This window comes from Malus sylvestris, chromosome 4 (genome assembly GCF_916048215.2).
Source record: "Malus sylvestris chromosome 4, drMalSylv7.2, whole genome shotgun sequence".
Classification (NCBI taxonomy): Eukaryota; Viridiplantae; Streptophyta; class Magnoliopsida; order Rosales; family Rosaceae; genus Malus; species Malus sylvestris.
Window position 1 is genome coordinate 3894003 of NC_062263.1, and position 25693 is coordinate 3919695.

Consider the following 25693-nt stretch of genomic DNA (forward strand, 5'->3'; position numbering starts at 1 on the left):
AATCCCAACACAGTGGTGAAAAAGCAAGACCGTGGAGAAGATTCTTTGATGTCCGCATTAGAGGTACAATTCAAACAAAAAATGTATGGAGTAAATTAGCAGAAGGGGAGAAGAAGAAAATAAAAATGATAAGTTGTCCATATTAGGGATAGAATTACTTTTTTGCCCTCAAGAATGTGCCGTGCACATGATCAAAGTGGATGAAAATTTTCAAAATCTAAACGCTTGGGGCGAAATTGGTCAATTATAAAAATTCAAATGTGTAATTGATTACAATTAAAATCCAGGACAAAAATAAACCGCTTTATACAAGTTTTGGTGAGGAATCGACAACTACCTCTTTGATTAAAGTGTTGGAAATTGAACTGAATATACTTACCAAACTTCAAATTAATTCACATAGCTTTCAACTTTTTACTCTTACCTACTTTGACCACAATCAAATCAAAACCAAATCAAACCTCAAAATCTCCATTCTTTTGTCTTCGGTTTTTTTAATTTCTCACATGTAATAAATAATAATGATGCGAACAAAGCCTACTTTAAGAGTACAACAAATTGAAGCGAAAGAAACGTCCAACCCGAAAAAAGAATAAACCAAAACAAAATATTAACTCACGAGCATTGATCCGCTTACCCATCTCAATTCTTCACCCACTTTTCACTTCCCATATTTCCCCAAAAGGATACACATCTTTTTTCTGGGGATCATAGGAATTCCATGATCATCACCGTTCATTGTACACAGAGTGTTTAACTTTCATTAGGGACTAATTACATTTAATTTTAAATTTTAAATTTTAAAATGATTTCTAACCATGTAATGTACGATGAACGATCCTTATCACAGAATCCTTAGAATCCCCACCCAACCCCGGCATCTGATTGGCCCGTCACCATGGGCTTGTTGTCGGTCGGTGACAGCCCCCAGCGCACAAGTTCCGTGTTTGTGTAATCTCAAAGCAATAAAATAAACAAAAATTAATTTAATTAATTAATTAATTTAGAAAATAATCAAAAATTAATTTAATTAATTAATTAAAAAGATACATTTCCACATAGAGACGAGAAAGTTAAACAAGCTCGCTCTTTCTTTCCAAACATTCCCCGCTGAATTCATCTTCTCTTCTGTGTGCGTTGCATATTCCTGGCATCTTTGGGAAGTTCGGATTCCCATCGAAGCACGAAAAGGAAGGTTCCGGAATTCGAATTCTCCTTAAATTCCCAAGATTTCTGTATTGTTTCGATCAGATTCTGAGAGTGGTGGGAATTTGCTGTGCTGCCGTGACTGTGGATCTGACCCAATCGAAGCCTCAGATCAATGCTCTGTTCGGAGGCAGTTTAGGTCCGTTCGTTGCTGCAATTCGGTTAGTAACGCTCGAATTTTTCCGTTTTATTGCAGCTCAATTTTTGGTTGAGAGTTCAGCAAGATCTGAGCTCTGTCTGCGTTTGTATTGTTTCTGGTTTTATTTTAATTGATTCGATTTAGGGTTTCTGTGAGGATCTTAGCTGGTTTTGAGGTTTGTGTATGGTTCTGGTTGTTCTAAAGGCAAGATCTGGTTGAATTATGCTGATTTGTGAGTGGTGGATGAGTTTGTTGAGGTGTTTGATCGGATTGAGCTGCCATTTGCCTTCTGTTTGGTTGCAAAGAAAGTGTAGGATAGGATAAAGAAACGAAAGGTATATTATAAACATGGATTAATAATATGGTCTTATTGGGGATTGGAAGGCATGTTGATTTGGTAGGCCTGAACTCTGAAGTATGCATTTTGAGAGTTTTATCTTTTCGCGTGTAGCTCGTTATGAATGGTTATGATAAGATGAATATTTCACCAAGAATGCTTGTTAGTGTTTAAGAGGGCATGTGATTATGGGATGTTTGTGTTAAATTCTGGATTTTTTTGGTTTCTTTTTTGTAGATTTTGCTTGTTGTGTAGAGTGTGACTGAGGGCGGGGCAAACTGATGAATAAAGGGATGATAGAATGTAGTGTATGCCATTCAAAGATTGTTGCCCCGAACAGTAAAACTTTCTCCAGGGCCTATGACCGCCACAAGAGCAGGGTGTCGTCCAAGCAACGTGTTCTCAATGTCCTCTTGGTCGTTGGTGATTGTATGCTTGTTGGTTTACAGGTTCGTTTTCATATTTGGACTTATTTTTCTCATCTTTCATGGAAATCAAATGATTGGTTACAAGGAGATATACGCAAATTCAAGTATAGAAGTTTATTACATGGTAGCTCATAGCTGTATGTTCTGGTACATGATTTTATGCTTATAAGAAATGATGTGTGAAATCTGGAATTTTTAAAACATATATGTGATATTTCTGCATGATTGAACATGTTTGAGCATGTTTTCTCAACTACTAAGGCTGCTACCGATGTCTACAGTATTCTTCTACTCAAACTAGCATGAACACTGCCACTACCATCATCATTCCCATAGAGGCCACGATATTACTATTGATTACATTTCCATCTATCTTTTTTTTATCTCCGTTACATTAATGGCTCCTGTAATTTTGTTGAATTTGATCTCCTGATTCAACATATCAGTTTAATTTGCTTGTTTTGGACTATGAAGATGAGTACCGTTGTTTGGAAGCATATTAAAATTGAAATCAAGTTGATCATTCATATTGCAGAGATAGTAGCACTAACAACTGTTTCAAAAAGTCCTTTAGGAAATATATTCTTGCTTGTGAAAACTTGATTTGAGTTTATGAATGAACCTGCAAGCTGTTGCTATAAAGTTTTTGGGCAGTTCTTCATTCCAATGTCATTATTACCTGACATGCTTACATTTTTACTTTTGAATCAGCCTATTCTGGTTTATATGTCCAAGGTCGATGGAAAATTCGAGTTTAGCCCGATTAGTGTAAACTTTTTGACAGAGGCTGCAAAGGTTCTATTTGCTGTCGTTATGCTATTGTTGCAGGTATGTCAATGACTCTTTTCTCTCCCTTACTTAAATGTGCACGAAAATAGTCAAAGACCTTTTGATTTTCCACTTTTCTTAGGAGATATATGAGGTAAATTAATAAAATTTAATTTTTATTAAGAGAAGGAAGATAAGATTGAGTTATTGTTATTCCTTGGTGCTGTTAAGTTCCAGCACCTTCTAAGAATTCTGGTTAACCTGGAATAAGGTGCCATATGAAGTTTACACAAAATTTAAAATCTTGTCATTGGCATCAACTTCTGTGTTGTGTGCCGAGGTTCTGAGATGAGGCTAGTAAATACCTTAGTGCCATGCGAAGCACCTTCACTTGGGTGAGTGCCCTTTTTATGCTTGGGTGAGAACTTAGGAGCTTTCACCTTTTGAAGAACGTAGAATTAATTATGCCCAAAGGACAAACTTGCTTGTGTGTTTTTTGCAAGTTTAAAATCGAGGGGTATGGAGGGAGAGGATATCTGATGGTTGGTAATAGCTCTCACATTCTAGATTATATTAGTGGAATTTCGCAAAGTACTTGTGATGTATTTCCTGATGGGCGTACTTTTCTTTTTTTTTTCTTTTTCTTATTGACATCTTTGTTGATTCTGCAGGCTAGGAATCAGAAAGTAGGGGAGAAGCCTCTTCTCTCAATTTCCACATTCACGCAGGTTGTCTTTTAACTGCATTACAATCGTTAATTTCTTTAAGCTCTTGTTTTTATAATGTCTATCTGTTCATGATATCGTAATAAATGGAATTTGGGCACTCCATTAGTTTGTTCTGCATAGAAGTAGGAGGACACTGTATGTGCTCCAGTCTGTTTTCTTCATTAACTAATTTCTTGGCATCCATGTTTGAGTTATATTGCTTAGCTTATAAGATAAGCGTGCTCTTATTTTGGAGTTTATACGTTTAAAAGGCAAACATGGTCATTGATGATCCAACAATATTTGTGTTTTTTCTTTGCAGGCAGCTCGGAATAATGTGCTTCTTGCTGTTCCAGCATTTCTTTATGCTATTAATAACTATTTAAAGTTCACCATGCAGGTATAGTTCTTTCATAGATCCTCTTAGCATGCATCTCTGTAATCGGGTGGTGTATATGGTTAACTTTCCAAATTTTAGTATGAGTGATGGACTCGTGCTATACCTGTAGAGTCAAATTTTGATATAACCAAGATGTTTAGCTCTATGGATTCTCCCCCATGCTCTTATCCCTTCGATTTTTATGTAGTGAATCATGCTGGTCTACTGAGAAGTAGTATTTGCAGTGTTTAGCTTAAGAAAACGATCTCATGGAAAAAAAAAAAACACTAAAAAATGGAGACAAATTATAGAGATATATTGCCATACACCACTTCGTGTGTGACATGATATGGTTATACCACAACTGCTTAGTTGCTAGCAGTTTTATTGAAATAGTATGGCCTACCAGAATTGGTCATTGCTTAGGCTTCATGTATTACTGAATCATCCAAAGTTTATCCTGTTCTCCAGTGGAGGTTATTCATTGAATTTAGAGAGCTTTTTTACTTGATTAAAGTTCATAAAATAATTTAAGTTTCTTTTTTGCAGCTATATTTCAATCCTGCAACTGTGAAGATGCTGAGCAATTTGAAGGTACTTTTTGTTTCACAGTATTATTATTGGTATCTTATTGATGTTAACGACGATTTCATGATTTGATTAGTGTTGCTTTGTGACTTCTCTCATGTTAATTTTGTCAATCCCCACCCCCGGCCGCGAATGGCTGTATGTAAATTGTGATTTTTCTTCACACAATTCCAAGTTGACAATAATAAAAAACTCAGCTAAACATAACCTAATCAAATTGAAGACCGTTGCCAATTCCTATGTGTTAGGACTTAGGAGCATCATTATTATCTGGAATCTCAATAAACAACTAATGTGATTACTCAGTAAATTAGGGCATACTTTATATAAACAAACAAGCTCAAATCATAATACTTATATGCGCATACACATATGTATCTTCAATGCATGAAGATGGAATGCGCACATTGTCTTAAATGCCACATTTTGAAAACCTTTCTAGATAAACCAAGGGATCTTATCATAATTTAATTTTTTTTTTTTATCTTCTCAAAAAATTTTTTTTTTTTTAAAAAAAAAAAAACCTAGAAAGGAAGACGCCCTGAACTCTACAAAGTCAAAAAAGGTCAGAAGCTTATTCAATTACAAAGTTCATCCATACCCGCCTCCAAATAATCCTAAAGAATCTTTCTATTTCACTCGACCCAGAAAACTGCTGACACCCTGCAATCCCAAAAAAATTTGCTTATTCAATTACAAAGTTCATCCATACCAATCCTCCAAATAATCCTAAAGAATTTTTCTATTTCACTCGACCCAGAAAACTGCTGACACCCTGCAATCCCAAAAAAAAATTCCTTTCTTGTTTAATTGTTTCTGATTTGTGTCTGATCCCCTTTTGGATTTATCAAATGGGATCCCTCTTTATATACTCTCTCTCTCTCTCTCTCTACACACCAAATAGTCTGAACGACTGGTGTTGCTTCCATGGAAGCAGCTCCAGATGCATATTTGCATCCAGCATGAAAAGATAAGCTAACATAGTTTTGTCTAGTTCACTTAGTTTCACCTGTAGAAATTCTGCAGGTCTCCTTTTTAAGGAATTAGACATGTCATTGTTTTAATTCATCACCATTTAATTTATAAAGTTTTGATTGTGGACATGCAGGTGTTGGTGATTGCTGTTTTGTTGAAAATGATAATGAAGCGCCGGTTTTCAATAATTCAGGTTAGTACCCTTTCTGTTTGTTCATCTCTTTAGCCAAGTAAAAGATTACTCCAGCTTTTCTGTTCTTTTCCTGTTTCTACAAATGGGGAGTAGTCAGTTAGAACTTTGGATCATCTTATTTGAACACATTCCTGTGGATGCTATGATTGCTATATCTTATCACACTGATATTACTTTGATACAGTGGGAAGCCCTTGCTTTGTTGCTCATCGGGATTAGTGTAAATCAGTTACGATCTTTACCCGAGGGTACTATTGCTTTAGGTCTTCCAGTTTCAACAGGCGCATACATCTACACATTGATCTTTGTAAGTGATTAATGATATTTGTTGTTTCTACTGGTGATGTCCTCCTGTTTAACACGCACCTTTAGGTTCATAACTTTTTTCGCTGGCTTGAATAGAGTATTCTTGAAAATTATGTTCCAAGACGTTTATATGCATGTTGGACACTTATCTCAGATTCATCTTACAGGTAACAGTTCCATCGTTGGCCTCTGTCTATAATGAGTATGCTCTGAAGAGCCAATATGACACAAGCATATACCTCCAGGTGAGAAATAGGACTTGTATGACTTGTTTCTTTGCTACAGCATGAAAGTAACTGAGTTTATTATTCAAGGATGTTGAGGAATGGTTTTCTAAAGGTAGCACATAGTTATTTGCTTCTGTACTTGTAATCAGTGTCACTACTTACCCGATTTGGCTTAATCTAGCATCAACATGGATCTTGATTACTCGTGTTGTGATTTTATTTTTGGTGGAGCTATCTGTTTGGTTTCTCTAAATTTACCCAAGTGATGTATGGATATGGTTGTAACTTGTATTTGGGTTGGAATTTGAAAATGATGAGCATGCCATTGTCTCTTGGTACTTAGTTTAGTCCATGAAGTTGAAATGCTGCCAGAGTTTCTCTGGATTTTTGGTTGTATAAGGAAAATAAGACAGTTTGCCGCAATTTTCTTGTATTCCACTGACGTTGAAGCGTATTACATACCGACAACATATCCCCGAGATGTCGGCAACAAGGTGGAAGGATATGCCTTTACCCTTAAACACGGACTATTTTAAATAATTGGTTCATCAGGGCCATTTTTCACTTTGTTTTAGATGCCTGGCTTCATCTGTGACCAATTTGCTTAAGTCTGAACCTAGACTTTCTTAACCATATCTTAGCAACTCGTGTCTCATTGTATATGCTTTGTTAAATTCAAGTTTGGACAGTTATTGAAAAATGACAAATATAAGTCAGTCCCATTGTATATAAAAGGTCGTACCCAGTGCACAAGGCTCCCGCTTTACGCAGGGTCTGGGAGAGGTGAATGTCGGCTAGCCTTACCCCCATTGTATATGCGTTGTTAAATTCAAGTTTGGACGGTTATTGAAAAATGACAAATATAAGTCAACAATTTATCATCTTCATTTTAAGTCGTCTTCTTTTGGCTATGCAGAACTTATTTTTATACGGGTATGGTGCGATATTCAACTTTCTAGGAATATTGGTAATGGCCATTATCAAAGGTATGAACAACATTATTTTTATTGTTTCTGCAGAGAAATAAAATGTTTAAATTTTTTTATATATATAAACATTCTAAAAGATAGTCCCATGTACAGAAGTAGTACACAACATTTTGAGTCCATAAAGCAAGTATAGAATCCAAATGCTTTGAAAGAGAATTTCATTACTGCTCTTAGGGTGCCACCTTTAAAATTTATCTTCAGATATTTAATATGGCTTTAATAGTTGGTTGGTTTGATTTTCTATTTAACCACGTGGTTAAGGAAAAAATGGGTTTATTTGCAAAAAAATTCTTTATTAGTTGCTTTCAAAAATCTGGTCCAGATATCACAGCAGTAATAGAAGAAGCAATGAGCCCCAAACAGAGAAAATAAATCCTCACCTTTTCAAAGCTTAAGGGCATTTTTGTAAAGGATGAACCATGCTCTTATACATATATCATCTCTTTACCAATACCTCTGCTCTCTGAATTAAACTATTCACTAAATTTATCATAAACAGTAGTTTGGATAGGAATGTCACCTGACCTCCTTGGGGCATTTTATTCTCCGAACTTCCTTCCAGGGGGAACCATATGCATACAAATCTTATTTGGAAAAATTAAGATCACTGGTCGACTACTCTCATTTTTCACATATAATATTCAATGTACAGATTCAAATTTATTGACTCTAGTAGCACCAGTACTTATATCCTTAGCTATATTTTACGAATCAATATGGTTTTGGATAGGGTTATTGTTCAATATAGTTAAATGGTATAGGAGGGTCCAATTTACAGATAAGAACTTCTTCATTGAGCTTTTGCACAGTGGTATTCTGTTGAGGAAATTTTATGAAATTTCGAAATAGGTCTTTTGAGTCATAACTTCATGTTGTTTGAATGTTTCAGGTCCAGGTAGCTTTGATATCCTTCATGGTCATTCAAGAGCTACAATGTTTCTGATAGCTAACAACGCAGCACAAGGAATTCTGTCCTCTTTTTTCTTCAAATATGCAGGTTAGTTTTCGGCAATAGCAACTTTAGGTAGGTTTATATGTCATGCCAGTTTGGTACAGAAACACTTGCTGTAGTATGGAGATTGCACGTAAGTACACTTTAAGGAGAGCGAGATTTTGTTTTCAGCTTATGATTTCATCAACTTTGGCAGTTTTTTGTTAAATTTCATTTTCTCGCCACTCTTTAATCAAAGGATGCCATTCAATTTTTACAGATACAATTCTAAAGAAGTACTCGTCCACAGTGGCCACTATCTTCACAGGCATAGCATCTGCTTTGCTGTTTGGTCACAAATTGACTATGAACTTTGTTTTAGGAATTTCTATTGTCTTCATTTCGATGCACCAGGTAATCTCGATAAATGAGTCTTCTTTACTCACATTAGTTGTTAATAGAATGAAGATCTATTTTCAAAAGAAAAATAATTGTGTAATTTAGAGAGAGCGTTCTATAGATTTCTATTTGCTTTCTGATCAAATTGTTTGCTGACCATTGTTTGTTTTATTTTTCTGTATAGTTCTTTTCTCCCATTTCAAAACTCAAGGAGGAGGAACAAAATGGGAAGCTGGAAATGATAGATGTCGATGATAAACACAGGTATCTGCTCATTCTTTTCACCCATGGCAGCATTAGTTGGGAGTTTGATGTACAAATTACTGTGTTCCTGTTGTATGCTTGACATAAACACCAAGGCAAGAATCAAATGTTTCATTGTTAGGCGCTAACAAGACTAGGCCACTAAGGATAATGATTTTAAGAATTTTATGTACTTTCGAGGTTTTGCCTTTTCTATAACACCAGTTATATAGTATACATAAATCAACCAAAAAAGTGGGAACGATGGAACCTCAACTATGGGGATTTAGTGGAGAGGATAAAGGAGAAATTCAGGGAAATTCATCGTGGTTACTAACGCAGGTTGTTTTCTGGATTCAGGTCAAAGGATTCCTTTATTAATATGGCAGCAGGGGCAAATGAAGAGGTTAGAATTGCAAATTACTGTCTTGTAAATAAGATATATTTATCTTATATTTGCCTCACTCTTTTCTTACAAGTTTACCTTTTCCAGGCTAGTCACCGACCAGGCCCTGACGAAAGACAGCCGCTTCTTCCCATCTAAAAGTTAATTGGAGTATGTTATTGCTCTTTCACTACTAGTTGGATACATGCATCTGCTGCATATTTTACTTGACCATGTTGACCGACAAATTACCAACAAAAAAAAAAACGCATTGAACAACAATTAAACTGGACTAGTTTTACATTTTGCAGCAATTAAATTAACTGTCACATCCAGTAACCAGCTATATAGATCCCTTTTTTCCCTGTTGTAAAGCTAGAGTGTGCTAACAATGTTTTCCGAGACATGCGAGACATTATTTAGTCGGTCAGAGAAGAAAAATGTGGAGCCTTCCTAAATGCCATGTACTATCAGCTTGAGATCTTCAATTGTAGCTGGCATAGCTGGCTTTGTTCCGTGCGTAATCAGACAGTTTGTTATTTTGATGCAGGATTTTTTTCTTTTTCTTTGAAGGAATTCTTTGGCAGGAATTGCAATGATACGAGAGATGAAGCAAAAAGCGAGGTTCCTCAAACATTCAATAAATTAATCGGAGAAGAAATACTTTTTTCTACTGTTTTTCGGGGATCCCTCTTCCTGTGTCACGGGGTCTCCCTAAGTTGGTGTGTAAAGCATTTTGTAAACGATATTGGAGGATACACACCGTTAGGTGATCCCAGTTTTTTTATGCAGGAAATTGGGATAGAGAGAGAGAAAGAACAGTAATATGTTTGTCGACAAATATTGGAATCCTACATGCACTTTACTTTAGCTTTACCAATGTGATTTGCAATAGCGTTTCTATGTATTCTTTGCCTCGAACCACAGGAGTATTTGACCCCCAATGTCAATTTTTGTATGCTTCTTTTTGTTTCATACGGAATTAGATTTTTCTTCTTAGCAAAATAAAGAAAAATAAATTCCTAGGAAACATTGTTTGTGTACTTTCGACACACTTGTTACAATGAAGCGTTATGTTTTATTTTTCTTCTCTCTTCCAAAGGAATCTTGGAAATCCGTTGTTGCCGGATGGAGGACGTGCATGGAACAGGTTCATTAATATGTGGCGTTCTGATCCATACATCGTTATGTGTAAGTTTTGGCATTATTAGACTGTGAAGTTATAGCGACCGTAAACTTGTTCCATGTACGTTGCTTCCCTTAAGAGGAGCATAAAAAAGATCAAATATCGTTATTCGCATAATCCACCAATTTTCAGGTTTGTTTAAGAACCAAGCAAAAACGGTGAAGGTTGAAAATTTGGGGGAGTCATAGCTAATTGCCTCATTTCAATTTGAGAATGTTACATATATTTTTGGACACCATTGCCCGTCGCAACTCGATCTTGAAATTCATATCGAACTCAAACAAGCACTTGAATGTATAAATGGTTGTTGAGAAAGTGAACGAGCGAGCTTGAAATCACCCGGTCGTATTAGATCAACTTAATAGAATGCCAAATGCTTTTTGGTTCTGCTAGAAATGCTCGACGGTTTCAATTTCTTCTTCTAATGCAACAGGAGATGCATCTTCGACGTTCACCTGTGAAAAGTGAGAAAAATGTTTTACAAATGACAATCCCGTTCGAGGAACTAAGGAGCGTGAATTTCTAATAGGAACAAGCAGTTAACTATCACATCCATAACTGAATGTCAGAGAGGGAGCAAAAGGATACACAACTAGCAAGAGCATAATAGAGTAATAAATCTGAGTCTTTTTTTCCTGGATAATTGTATGAACTAGAGTCAATGCGGAGAAACATGTGAGTCTTCGGGATTTCCTATAGGCAGACTTTTGACGCAAGTTTGTTGACCCATTTCATGTTGCACTTCTAAGATTTATCTTACAGTTCTGAGCATTCATCAGTGACCGTGACCGTGACCCTAAACCCTAAACCACAAAACCCAAGTAGACAAACTATGCAGATTTCATTCAACAACAGAGTACATAAACGTCACAGCGGAAAATTTGAAAAAAAATGTATCGAAGTAACCTTTCTAAATTACCACCCCTGCAACCACTTCATAAAAAGTTACACAACCATGCTAGTGAGTATGGTAACCTGAAGAGCATTTGGGAAAGAAGGTAAATTTCCGTAGTCACTCTACTTTAAAATTGCATGACCAATAATGGGGCAGTACGACCACTAGCCATGTTAGTCCTTCTACGTTGTTGGGAATGGAATATCGAGCACCCCCTTCACATATATTTTCTTTAAAAAAAAATTGGAACACACATACGCAAGGATACACATAGGAGGAGCAATGCAAACTTACAATCTAAATGATGCAGACTAATAACAGTTGTCTAAACAGAACAAACCAAAAGGAAACCAAAAGGAAAACAAGAGCTGGACTAGTTAATTAAGGTTTACCGTTGCTGAAGAAAAATGGGAGAAAAAGCAGAGAGATTTCAAAATTTTGATTTGTTATTCAGGAAGTGAAGAACAAATATATTCATAGTATCTATTTAATTATGTTAAGCCAAGCAAAGCACCTAGATTAAACAAAAAAAATGGAGCAAACACTCAGTGATTAGCGTTTCATGAGGCCCATCTTTGGCAAATTCCAGAAAGGAGGCACTCAACTTTCCAAGCTTTCTACTCCAACATAAACCGACGATAATTAATCCAAAACATTGAATAAAATTTACAAGGGTCAAAAAATTACAGTAGAATAACAGCTGCTATGGTAACTAATTCGCAATAAAATTTACATGGATGTGTCAAAAGGCAAACTCACCTATCCAGTGTTAACAGTAGTAGCCGATGCAGAATCCCTCCGAATAGGGCGAGATGGCTTGTTGACATAAGAGGAATTCCATTCCCCTCCATCCAGAGCATAATAGTCCATGGGATAATCCCCGACAACATCTTCTTCCGCAACCCCATTTCCATTAGCACATGCACAACCACAACAACCGGAATCACTCTTCTTATTTTTGTCCCACCAAGGAGGAATGAAGCCAAGAGCAATGTCAGCCTCAAAAGGATTCAAAAGGGGCTTTGTAAATGCATCGCCCCAGTCAATGGACAAGCGAGGGCAAGCAATCTGAATCCAAGCATCCACTGAGTCTTCAAACAAAGCAATTCTCGGAGGACTAATCTCTGACATCAAAAACACAGTATAAGAAAACCCTTCGTCTCTCATTTTCTTTTCCAGTCTTTGTAGAATCCTGGGGTTGCCTTGCCTTCCTAAAGTCCCCAACACAACACCCCAATTTGAGGCTTCCTTTGCTTTCAAAATTGCACTCTTCCTCGACTCCCTCATCCCCTTGTGATCATATTCCTCCAAAAACAGTTTCCCCATATATGGGTCGTACCGAAACGTCTTCAGCCCAGGATTTGCTATCATAATTGCTTCTAAATGAAAACGCCCGTCCGCCACAAACACCACTACGCTCTCCTCTTCCTCCTCCTCGTTGCCTTTGGTTATTTTGCGTGAGATTTTTGGGGCAGTACAACCCAAAACCTCACCGGCAGACAAGGGTTTTGACTGTGGAATGAGGACCTTGAAACCATGGGTTTCTAGCTCAGGTTTGGCCGCTCGGATTGCAGAGGCGAATTGGATTGTTCCAGCAAGCACTAGGTTTTTACAGTGAGAGTTTTGGAGATTGAGATGGATGGTCTGGATTAATCGGGAGACATCAATTGAGATTTCAACGAAGACGTAGAGACAGGGGATTGAGGTGACGTGGAGGGGGACAAGGCAGCTGTGGCCAAAGTGGATGAGGAGGTCAGCATCGAGTGCCTTGGCAGCAAGGTCGTCTACGCAGCACGCGCCGTAGGTTGCGTCACCGAGAACAAAGCACTGGGAGACACCGCCGAAGGTGGAGAGGATGTCAGAGAGGACCAGAGAGTACATGAGGAGGCCCTCGGGGAGTTGGAGGGCCACCCGTGAGGCATTGGTGGAGCGCACACGCCAGACGCACTTGTGGACTTCAAAGTTGTAGTTGGAGGGAAGGAGGGCTATTGCAGCATTCAGAGCTGAGTCGTGGAGGATTGAGTCCGGAATTTGGTTCCTCACAAACCGCTTTGGTGGCGCATGCGGCTTCCTTGTCTGCTGAGAATCAGGGAGAGGCAACAGACTAGACTCCTGCACATTGCCAGGCCTCTAAATTAATAATAACAAAATGTATTGTACCAATTCTAGGCTTTATTAATGGATGATTAGATCATTTCCCCTTCATTAGAACAAAGTTTTTCTCAACCAAACAAATGACTAAGCTCAAAACACTTCAACAACAACATCCGCCTAAAGAAAATCTGAAATCGCGGATCTACCATTCAGACTAAACATGATAAGGACGAGCATACTTCGTCCAGAAAAAATTTCAAGAACACAAGTAAATATGGCCACAACATATTGTATAGCAATTCCAAGAACTCTCCTTTATGCCTTCCCGTTAATAAAAGGGAAAATTTCGGAAAATTTTCTCTCCCTTTCCCACTTATTTTCTCAGCACCCAAAGAGAAAACAAAAGTTACAGGTGCCCCTAAATAACCAAAACCCATAAGCCTTAAACCCAAAATGCAAATGGAAAACATATATACATACAATTGTGGCACAGAAGAAGAGATAAGCATGATCAAAGAGCATGTGAATCCTATATCTAACTCAAGCATCTGATACAGTAGCAAGCAACAAATTGAAGAGGATTGGATGTGGAACCGAGTCATCTCACCTGGCTGGGATCCATATCTTAAAACTCGGAGGGAAAATTGAACTTTAGCTCGTGCCTTACTGGGATGAGCATAACCGAAGGCAAACAGACCTCGGTCCTCTGTCTCAACCCACAAGAAGAATTTCTTAGCTCTGTTCTTATGTTATCACTTCAATGGCTGCCACACGCCTATTCAACTGCAACCCACCATGAAAGATTCTCAATGACGCCCGACTGCTATGGAGGAGGGAGGCGGCATCTGTGAAATGAAGCCCAAACGGAAGAAAAGGACTTTAATGTGGAAGAGAGAGGAGGAGGAGGTGGTGGGGGAGAGGGAGGTCGCTGCGGGAGTTGTTAGGGTTTAGGGAGAGGGTAACTGTTAAGCCTACGAACTAAAGAGGCTTTTTTTTTTTTTTAAGGAGAGTCGGGGTGGGGATATTTTTTTTTTCTTTTCTTTTTCTTATTTAGTTTTTTTAAAATTTATTTTCTTTAGTTAAAAAAAAGTAGAAAATTAATGAAAAGCTCAAAAAAACTTAAACCCTTTTTTAGGGGGTCATTTCATTTTTGGATATAGAACGGATAGATTCAAGAGATGAGAGAATTAAGGATACCCACCAAAAAGACTAATTCAATTCAAAATGATGTGCTGCAAAATAAAACATTTTTGTTATCCTATCAACCCTCAGGAGAAGCAAATACAACACGTACACTAATCAGTAAGATTAATGAAGTTGCAATTAATGCAAAAACAACCAATTGGAAACAATAGTCTCCAATCTAGCAACAAAAGAATTATACCATTTGATCCCTTTATTAGCCAAAAAATTATTTATATATATATAAAAGCATCGGATTTTACCATGAATCCTCTTTTTTTTGTTACTTTACAAATTTTACAAAGGAGCATGCTTGCTGGATCATGCATCTATATGATATGTATCCAGAATAGATAGACCTATAGATTAGGGTTTAGGTAGTAATGACATCAACTCCTCCGTGTTCTATGGTGTGAAATAAACATATTTCTACGCTAAGAGAAGGAGGAGGAGTTCATCATCCACGAGATTTGAACAAAAAACCTCTTATTTTCAAGTAAAAAAGAATACCACTAGACCGTAGTACTAAGTGGCTACTTTTTTTTTTTAAATCTAAAATTACCTAATGAACTTTCTTTTAATCATAAGGACAACAATCGATGGCAATATGATAATTATATTGAATTTGAGCGCGCTAATACTAGTATCTTAAGACCATTTCCAACCTTGGGTTAAAACCTAAAATTTTTAGCTCAGAAAATTTAGGTTTTAGCCCAAAAACAGTTTTTCTGCTCCAACCCTTCTAGCCTAAATTTTTTAGCTTGAGATTATTAAAGAATAAATTTAGGCTAATTTTTTCTTTTAAAGTAATTTTTGTTGATGCATAAAACCGGAGGGATCTTGGAACAACGTAAATCCGACTATGAATCTGTAAAAATGTAAATGACACAAGATGTATCGTGATTCATCCTACATTTCTGCAGATTCACGGTCGGATTTACGTTGTTCCAAGATCCCTCCGATTTTGTGCATCAACATTTGACGCCGTCTGTGGGAATCGATACGAAAAGTTATGTCGGTTCTCTTTCATTTTTTTCACCTCCGCCGTAAATCTGCAAAACCCACACAAAGACACAATCTCTCTCTCCTTCCTTCTCTCTCACTCACTTCTCACTCTCTCTCCTTCCGTCTACTTGGCCGAGTTGAAGTCCCTCGCTGAGGGGTTAGCTGCTGCTTTTCCCCTCATCTTTTTTGGCACAAAATTATAGACAAAGCATGCAGATTACAGAATTCACTCTTCCAACTTCATTTTTCTGCAACTCCGGCACCGCCGCTCACCCTCCGACATCGCCGACGGCAGTCCCACTCTGCTAGCTTGTACAACTCCCACCCATTTTTCTACTTTTGGTTTCTGCACTTCAGTTGCTTCTAGAAAATGGTGGCGAAATTTCTATGATTTTCCGTGATTTCGAGAAGTTGGAGAGGAAGGGAAAGATGATGGAGAAGAGAGCGTCAATGCCTGTGGATGTGAACGGAAGCAGCAAGGCATCGGGGGCCGCCTCCATGGGTATAGCGGAGATGCAGTACCAGAAGGCCAAAACGTCCGTGTGGTATGGCGGAGACTCAATACCAGAAGGCCAAAACGTCCGTGTGGTGGGACATAGAGAACTGCCAGGTTCCCAAGGTCTGCGATGCCCAAGGTCTCCATCAGCGCCTACGACGACACGCATGGCATCCCTGCTTCTGTTCAGCAAGCCCTCTCCAGCACCGGCATCGCCCTCAACCACGTCCCCGCCGGTGTGAAAGATGCAAGTGATAAGAAGATTCTAGTTGATATGTTGTTCTGGGCGGTAGATAAACCTGCACCAGCAAACTACCTGCTCATTTCTGGGGACAGGGATTTCTCCAATGCTCTACAAAAAAAATTTCGTGTAAAACTTTGAAATAAAGTTGGTTTGGAGACACCAAAAACTCTCCAAACTTTTTTAAAAATCAGCCAAACCAGGGCTAAATCCTAGGGGGAATTTGGCTTTTGTTTGGCTTTTAACTTTTAACTCACACATTTAGCATAAGTTGGGTTTGGAGGGGAATAAAACCTAAAAAATAGCATTTAGCCCAGGGTTGGTTTTGTCTAATAGTATCACCGCTCAATTTTCTCCTCAGCTCCATATATTAGTTTTAAGATGTGAACTATGATGCCTTAATCGTTGCGATGATCTGGTATGTAGACAATCTAAGATTTTTTTTCCTTTAGAAGAGAAACAACTGGCGGTAAGTTACAGTTATCCACCTCTTTCGGAAGCTGGGAAGACTCACAGACATTTCAGCCTTCTCCTGATTACAAGTCTGGCTTCAATACCATCAGCGGATTTTGAACTCAAGACCTTTAGTTTTTAATTTGAAATAAGCCTCATAATCCGTCTTTTCCCAATGGATCACCAGCTCGTGGTTGACAATCTAAGAGGTAGAAGCAGCAACAAAATCTCGGGTTCATATTTGGGTGAACAACCTCAATGAACACGATGGTGCTTCAACAACAAAATTAGAAAAAATCGATTTTATTTGGTTGGTTTGGACCAAATCATTTCCGATTTAAAATTCAAACACATAAAATTTAACAAAAAAAATAAAACAAATTTGATGTAACAACTACATTGATGATTATTGCAAAATTTATAGGTTCGCGTTTTGTTCGATGACTCAACAATGAACACATATAGAAAGGATTGGTAGACTCTACCAAAACATCTTTGAAAGAAGATCAAGAACACTTCATTGAACGTTAAGAATAACGATTGGTAGAGCATGAGGAAGTTTGCATAACAAGTCATGGGTAACATTTTGCACGATCAACCATTGTTTTCTCATCTAAAACTCGAAAATTGTCATTTTTTTCAACCCCAAATACTATATAATCATTTAGATTTTTAACTTAAGTCAGAATCCAATCTCACTACTAAGAGCATAATTTAAATCATGTTTTTCTTGATGCGCTTGATTGTTGAAGTTTCAACCATTGTCGGGTGATGAATGCAATATAATTATTTAGATTAAATAAGAAGGTGTTGAGGAACAATGTTATTGTTTGTTTCTTATGCATCAAAGCACAAACCCTCTTCTCTATGAACTTATATGCGATTCCTCAACACCTTCTTATTTTAATCTCTCTTCTTTGTAGGCAAAATACATACCATGGCATTTAAAGCAAATAGATAAATTGTTATTTAGAGAAAACAATGATATTGACATTAAAAATAAGGCCAAATTTTTTTCGTGGTCCTTGTGGTGACACGACACTTTCAATGTGACTCTCGTGGTGAAAAAATTGTTAATTAAACCCTCGTAGTGAGTCTTGTTAGCAATTGAAGTCCAATCCAAAGTTCCGTTATTCTTCTGTTAAATAAACTCATGTGACTATGACATGGAGGGGTCAAATTCGTCATTTCAATTCAAATTACATTGTATGTGGTGGACATCTAGTATGACTTAGGGTTTAACTGAAATTATATTTTACAAAAAAAACAAAAACAAAAAAAAACTTAAACGCAGTGAAACCAAACCTATAAAACCACGTCAATGACTAGGAGAAGAGGTGAATGTGAAGCTGCGCCTAATTACTTAGGTATGATTTCGTTTGGAAATCCTAATACTTTTAATAAGCTAATTTTTTTTTCAATGTCAACACGTCTTTGATCATGAGTTAGAGACTTAGCCTTATTTAAATTTTAATTCTTCTATCAATTTGTACCAGTCTGCATATATGCCTTTTAATTTTGTCTTTAATTCGTAGTGTGTTTTGATGCATGTCGTAGTCTTGCAGTACACAACCTTTCAATGCACCTTGGAGATCTCTTGGAATGACATCTGCACTATCATCAAATGCTAAAAATCCTTGGAGACCTTCTGGAATGGCCCCAATGCACAACATGCAAAATCAACGGATGAAAAAGCACAATACCTTGCAAAAAAAAATGATAAAGCGAAGGGAATTGATTTTGTTTTGTGAAAAACTAGATTATTTGTTTATTTTGTAGAAAACATTTTTAATGACTTTTTGTCATGAAGAACCACGATATATTGTGGAAGACATACTTTTGTCTTTGTTTTTTTGTTTTGGGTTGGATATATGCTTTTGTCATTAGTGTGCAAAATACATTATGGTATGAGAAATGATGAAATTATTTTTTTCTTTCGTGAATGGTTAATGTAAATTATCTCCCCTTTGTTTCAATTTGCTTTGTACACTGGAATCAGATGTCAACTCACAAGAGAAACAAGTGCATGTCATAACTCACCTAGAAAGAACACACATATACAGTATACCTAAGTCATGCTATATGTCCATGGAATAGGATGTAATTTGAATTGAGATGATGAATTTGACTCATCCACGTGATAGTCACATGAGTTTATTTAACGACACACTAACGGAAGTTTAGATTTGGACCTCAATTGCTAATAGGGCTTACCATGAGAGTTTAATTAATAACATTTTCACCACAAGGGTCACATTGAAAGTGCCGTATCACCACAGGGACCAAGAAAAAAATTTTGGCCTAAAAATAATTGTAAACATCAATAAACTTAATCTGAATCATGTACGACACAATCAAACTCTAAAGAACATAATGTTGAATTAAATCGTACCTATCTCTACTAGAATTATTACTCATTTTTGTACCTGTTGTTTTATTTTTCAATTATTTCTTTAATTAAATAAATAAAACAATAAATAGTATAAAAGGGATAATCCGAGAAATCTTCCCAACCCAACTAACAATTAGTTGGATGGGCTGGATTGCCTAAACCCGAACCGAACCGGCCGGCCGGTCGCGCCCGTGAGAAGTAGGGAACCAACCAATAAGGAATACAAAGAAATGAAGCGCGGGAGGGAAATTGGACGGATGAGGAGATTGTCGTTAGTCGTCGTAACAAGAAAGTTTCCCAACAATTCTTCCCCCAACTCCACACTCCACCGCTCTTCCTTCATCTAACCATACGCTGTTATACCACCGCCGCCGCCACCGCCACCACCAAATTTACAGACTCCGACAGAGTGAGCAGCTGAGCTCCAATTTCCAAACACAAAATTCATGATATGAACTCCTCCACCCCCGCTCACGCTCTCACCACTCACTCTCCACTCCACCGCTTCACCACCGCCGCTGTCGCCGCCCCATGTCAGTCCTCCTTCTCCTGCTCCATGCCCCGTCCCCCCAATCGCAACCGCAGAACTCGCCGCAATCGAAACACCACCCGCCCCACCACCACCACCACTACCACCTCCACCACCATTAAACCCTATTTCTACCCTCCTTCACCATCCAACCCTGATACTCTCCAAGCCACCTTCGACCTCGATTACATCTACCACACCTCCCACTCCACCCTCAACCAATTCCTCTCCGACTCCTCCGACGCCCTCCAAGACCTCCGCACTCTCGTCTCTGTCGACGCCGGTAATCGCGTCATCGTCTCCTGTCGCCCTTCCACGCTGCGTTTCGTCGGCAATTTGGTGATTATCACCTTCTCCGTCGTTTTGGGGTTTAGGGTTTTGGTTGCCTTGGTCAGGTTAGGATTTAGGAGTCAGTCAGGGTATGGCAAGGAGGCGACGGTGGTGAGGCGGGATAGGAGTCTCGGGGGAAAAGAGGTTGTGGTAGGGAGAGTGGAGAAGGAGAGAGTTGATGCGAGGAAAAGAAAGAGTTTTGGGATTTTGGATAATCCGCTGTCAATGCCGAAGAGTAGGATGGTGGATGGTTTGGGGAGGATGTTAAAGAGTCAGGTTCGGTGGGCGAAGAAGCTGCCCAGCTGGTGGCCGAGCTCAGCGCCGCAGCAGAGTCCGGTGGTGGATAAGGAGTACTACCAGGGAGAAGCAGACAGATTGGTTAGAGGTCTGTTTGTTTCCTTTTTCCTTTCATTTCTCACTTTTATATTTCTGACTTTCTACGGTACTGTTTGCATATAGATTCATGTCGAAATTAATTTGGTTTCGGTGGAGTGGCATATATAACTGCAGTTTACCAAAATCTTCAAGCTTTCATTACAGTTGCAAGTTAATATTTTCGAGTTGCTTAAATCCCACTTAAGGAGCTCATATTAACTTGATTTCATTTTGGGTTTTCCTTTTGTTGTAGGTAAAAGTTGCACACTTCTCATAGTTTCATAATGTTTTGATCACAATTTACATCCTAATTGCCAACTCATCCACTTGATTTCCAGTGATCACGGACAATAGAATGAGCGGAAAGGACATTGGAGAGGATGACATTATTCATGTCAGTGCTTTTGTGTATCTAGTTGATTTATGCCTTACTTTTATGAAATTTACAGTCTCATGATTGGTTGATAAATACATAGGTAGGTGCTTTAACATACATGTTTTTGTAGGTTCACACACTTCTTATATGTATACATCATGAGATTTTTATAGATTTCTATGTTGATGTAGCAGTAGCACTAATTCAGTTTAGGGCACTCTTTGTGAGGTTTCTGCTGATATGTTAGCCTAAAAAAGTGTAACATAACAATCTTGCTGTTAATAAGTTAATTGTTTGCAAGCATGTTTTACTCACATGGATACAATATTAAACTACTGTGCACCTAATGGAAGAGGAGACGTAGCTCTTGCACCATGTGAGAATGAATGTTTATATTATCTAAAGATTATGCAGAGTGTTATCTAAAGATTATGCAGAGTGTTACAATGTTTGTTACTATATTTGAAAGTTGTGGTTATTTTAGGATTTTTACGATATCAATGTTCATATGTGAGAACCTTGTTGATATGGGGAATTAAGAGGTCATGTTGGCATCAGTTTTATCATACGGCTTTCTTATTTGAACCTCTGAAACAGTTCTAGCATACAATATTTTATTAAATTGACTCTTAGATTTTACTTGCATTGTCTTTCACTATTTTGGATCTAACGGAGGACATGACACAAAACCGAGCGCAATGGCGTTCTAGGATTCATATAGCCGACCCCACTTAGTGGGAAAAGGCTTTGTTGTTGTTGTTGTTGTTGTCTTTCACTATTTTGACCCTTGCAAGTTAAATTCCTTTTGTCTAAGTCTAACATATTGGCTAACCAAGGACATTTCACAGGTTTTAAAAGTTTCACCAAAATGGTATTCTCCCTATATGTATTGTATATATATATGTAGGATGATTTGAAAGAATCAATTTGTAGTGCATCAAGTGAAGGTAAAATAAGTACTAAATACGATTCTATAGGGTTCTCTCTTGAAATATTATGTTCTGAAATTGTTTTGATGAGCATGTTTGGTTCGATGTATTGTTTGTGAATTTCAATAGCTTGTTAAGTTTATATTTTGAGTTTTTTATTTAACATGTGCTCTCTAATGGATTGTTCACTGCTGGTAAACAATCCTGTCTATAAAATCTGAATCATTACCACAATTTCTTTCTTGATGGTTTTATTACAATTTTATGCTGTGTTAACTGATAATTCATAATACATTGTATGTCCTTTGCCTGAGTGGGTGAGCAGTTACGTCAAATATGCAGGACATCTGGAGTACGGGTCTCCTTTGATACAACAAATACACGAGATTCGTTCTACCGTGTGTCTGTTGAATATGTCTTAAATGTTTGCAGCAGGTGTGATTCTCAGATGGAATGCTTGAACATTTCAGTAGTTTCCAATATTTTTCTTTGTTTCGGCTACTTTGCTTTCTCCTGGTGGTATAACTTATCTGGTTATATGGCAGGGCCCCAAGTCATTCTACTTATCTTCAGATTGACGGAGAAGATGTTTGTCAATTCATTGCTGGGCTTGCTGGGAATATTGGGCTTGACAACATTCGTGCTGCAAGAATTATGTGTGCAGCAGTGGCTGCACGTACGCGCTCACGTTTTCTGCAGGCGTGGGTAATTTTTCTACTTTTGTTCCTTTGACCATGTTCGTGTCATAAGCTTGCAAGCAAACTGAAAAAGATGTGAAGTGTCTCTCGTTGCATTGACAGTTATTTTGACATCATATTCTCCAAAAGCCAAAGTTAAAAAGAAAACTCGTGCACAATATTTGGTGGAATATTCTGTGAGAATGTAGAAGGTTAAATCAGAAATGAATGCTTTAGGGAATTTTAGATTTCTTTTCTGTATCAATCTCAGGCAGGTTTAGACCCTCTACAAGACTTACCCATTGAACTTTAATTTTGATTTGGAACTAAAATTAGCATGCCATTAACTTATGCTGTAGAATCTCAATAATTCAGAACTTATAGAATCTAGTAATCTAAGAAAATAAAAATACGAGGCCTCCAATTAAAAAGACATGAAGCCTCAGTTATTTAGCTAACATTTCTGAAAACAATTCATCACTTTGTCAGAAATGATTACTAACTAATTTTAGGCTTCAGCTTGTCTGTTTGGAGTCCTGATATTCTTAATCTTTTTATTTATTGGATTCTACTAGTTCTGTATTCATGGGAGTTTTTCAGGCATATGTTACTTTAATGATGAATATTGAGTTTTGGACCTATATTTCGATGTTATCCGTTGTAAATTTTAGGTATATTCTTTTATGGATTTTTCTGGAAATATCCTTTTACCTTTCAGATAACACCTTCTCTACTCCACTTAATTTTTAAAGGTCTTTTCCCCAACTGTTTGATTGCAGGCATTGGTAATGCAAAGTAAACATGCAGAAGCACTAGTCGAACTGTCAAAGATATGCCTGCTTTTGCGGATATTCCCTCCCGAGGAGTCCTCTGTATGTGCATTTTTTATTCATAAATTAATATACCATATCTAGATATTTTCTTTACACTTCTTTATTATTTTGGGGATTTCGTCATAATTTTTTTATTCATAAACTCTAAAAGCATCTATATTGTTTGGTTAATTTTTATTTTGTGCTCGGCGCATGACCACCTAATGACAAATGGGTCATTCTCTATTCTTCCCTACTCTCTGACTCAATCCCGTACCCATCCCTTCTCTTATCATTCAAGAAACCTCTCTCCCCGTCAATTTGTACTCACATAAGTTGTTATGGACTGGTGATATGAACAATTATTCTAAGTAAACTTCCTTACCAAGTACAAATTCAAAATTCAGGGAGCAATGGGGCACATTTTAAAATTCAGAGGCATTGGTGTTGTTTGCCATTGTATAATGTCCCTTGGTTGTTGTGTTTGAAAACATTTTTCTCCTTGCACGCATTTTCACATCACCGTAATGGTTTTACATTAATGCTAAAAGCTATGTTCCGATCAATCCTATAGCTTGATCTTTAAGACAGTCATTTGTGATCTGGTGTTAGAGGTTTTCGTATTACTATAGTCAAATGCCTTTACGCATGTGAGAGAACATTTTCTTTGGCCTGCTTTAGTTCCTTTTATTTACATATGCTGCATCACAAACTGAGTGGATTTAATTATGAGTTTATTTTGCAGCCTGAGATGGAGATGGTTGCTCGAGGCTTGGAAAAACATTTGAAATTGGATCAGAGGGAATTTCTAATGAGCATGCTCACCGGCGTTTGCAGTGAAAAAAGCCAAAGAAGAGCAGCAGAAGCTTTGGGTTTGGTGCGTGGCATAATTCTCAATTTGCAACTTTTATTTTATGCAAATAATGCGACAAATCTCTGAGAGTGGTTTTTTTGGTCAAGTATATCTCTGAGAGTGATTAGTTATAACTTGCGTGAACCAACTAACTTTTACTAAGAAGTTTTAGCTCCATCGATATAGAAATCAGGCATAACACAAGAACTGATTTGCAGAGAATTGGGAATAATTAGGTCACCGATTTTTACTTACTGCAGTATATGTCGCCACATTTTCTGAACAGTTGGCAGCGTAAACTTTAGCAATATCTCAGAGTTGTCCCCAAAAGGGAATCCAGATTCATTTGGGTTAGCTCAAGTCCAGGCGTTGTGGTTTTGGTCTGAAGCAAAAAAATTGAAACAAGTCTTCTAGGATTCTTTGTCTCAATGTCTGATGTCTGGTATTTTGGTTACTTATTTATTTACTCATTTTTATGACAGAACCTCGACCAACAATTTTTGGGGCTGGACGGGGAAATCATGGATGCCGTGTAGACTACCCATACGGGGAGACAGACTAAACTTTCTAGCTGAAAGTGAAAGGTGTTCTTCTTGACCCGCTTATCCACTCGTTTTTCGTTGTGGATGCCAAAACTGTATTATTTTTATGTCATTATGGTTTTCTGTTGACAATTCTGTGCTATAAGTCCGACCGCATCAACTTGATTATCTTTATTTCTTTCCTAATAGTTTTCCTCATTTTCTTTGCAGATGCGATCTTCGAGAGGTCTTGGCGATGATGATGATGATGATGATGAGCAATAAAAGTAGTTACTGGGTAAATAATCATCAGCAAGTAAGGTTGTGTATTTACATCTGTGATTCAATTCAAATCACCCACCAAGAAGAAACACATCGTCGGTGACGATGAACAGTAAAAGTAGTAGACTGAGAAATAGGAATCAAGAAACAACATTTCGTGTGATTTTACTCTGTGTTTGCACAAATTTGTTCATTCTGTTATCATATTATCCCAGCAACACAGGTGAAAATCAAACAATTAATCTGAGAAGCGGAAGCAGAAGAACGATCCAAGAATCAAAGATCGCGAAGAAAACCAAAGACCTCGAATGCAAAACAAAACACACAAGAAACATATGTTTACGAACGCAGGAAAACCTTCACATTTCGTAGCCTGTCATAACCATTATTTAGACAGAATTGAGTGGAAGGTATGTTATAATCATCACTTAATTAATCCACAGTGACTGAGATAACGAACCTGATGACACAATCCAAAACATGCACTTAATCTTCAGGTATGAAAAGTCCTAATTCACCATCCCCGTAGGATAGCTAAGATTTAAGGGTCTTCTATATAAGGACCCCTCCTTAAGACGGTTTTTCAAAGGACAATGTATTAATGCTAGAAATTAATACATTAAATCAAAACAAACTTTAAAACTTACTATAAGTTTACAAATGTCATTAAATAAAATAACAGTTCAATTGTTGCTAATACGTAACCAATAACTGACGTCATTATCACCATAGCTCGTCGAAATTCCCATCACTGAACATAATAATATGTGTGTGAACAGCACGTAAACTTTTTTGTTTTTTGTTTTTGTGGTTTGAAAAAATATGGTAAGAAAAGTGGTGATGTTGTCTAGCCAATAAAACTGGA

The 25693-nt window shown here is 37.5% G+C and overlaps 3 protein-coding genes across 4 annotated transcripts; 2 read left to right on the plus strand and 1 right to left on the minus strand.

Moving 5' to 3' along the window:
- The first annotated feature begins 1061 nt into the window (after positions 1–1061).
- On the plus strand, positions 1062–10107 carry LOC126619255 (CMP-sialic acid transporter 3). Of its 2 annotated transcripts, none has more exons than XM_050287566.1 (16): positions 1062–1367; positions 1920–2131; positions 2822–2938; positions 3550–3606; positions 3908–3985; positions 4514–4558; positions 5661–5720; positions 5905–6027; positions 6194–6271; positions 7170–7239; positions 8132–8239; positions 8454–8587; positions 8757–8836; positions 9176–9221; positions 9309–9371; positions 9751–10107. In XM_050287566.1, exons 2-15 carry the CDS (start codon positions 1964–1966, stop codon positions 9357–9359), a joined length of 1215 nt encoding a protein of 404 aa, XP_050143523.1. In that variant the 5' UTR covers positions 1062–1367; positions 1920–1963; the 3' UTR covers positions 9360–9371; positions 9751–10107. The 2 variants fall into 2 exon arrangements, with proteins under 2 accessions (XP_050143523.1, XP_050143524.1); XM_050287567.1 differs by having other exon boundaries at positions 9774–10107.
- A 438-nt stretch (positions 10108–10545) lies between these two features.
- LOC126619254 (uncharacterized) lies at positions 10546–14570 on the minus strand. Its single transcript, XM_050287564.1, has 3 exons — positions 13983–14570; positions 12041–13393; positions 10546–10841 (listed from the first exon to the last, which is right to left on the minus strand). Exons 1-2 carry the CDS (start codon positions 13995–13997, stop codon positions 12041–12043), a joined length of 1368 nt encoding a protein of 455 aa, XP_050143521.1. The 5' UTR covers positions 13998–14570; the 3' UTR covers positions 10546–10841.
- A 4765-nt stretch (positions 14571–19335) lies between these two features.
- LOC126619253 (uncharacterized) lies at positions 19336–24991 on the plus strand. Its single transcript, XM_050287563.1, has 8 exons — positions 19336–20388; positions 20717–20772; positions 22009–22118; positions 22229–22388; positions 23140–23232; positions 23918–24049; positions 24508–24609; positions 24778–24991. The coding sequence occupies exons 1-7, from the start codon at positions 19596–19598 to the stop codon at positions 24559–24561; spliced, it is 1398 nt and encodes a 465-aa protein (XP_050143520.1). The 5' UTR covers positions 19336–19595; the 3' UTR covers positions 24562–24609; positions 24778–24991.
- The last annotated feature ends 702 nt before the right edge of the window (positions 24992–25693 follow it).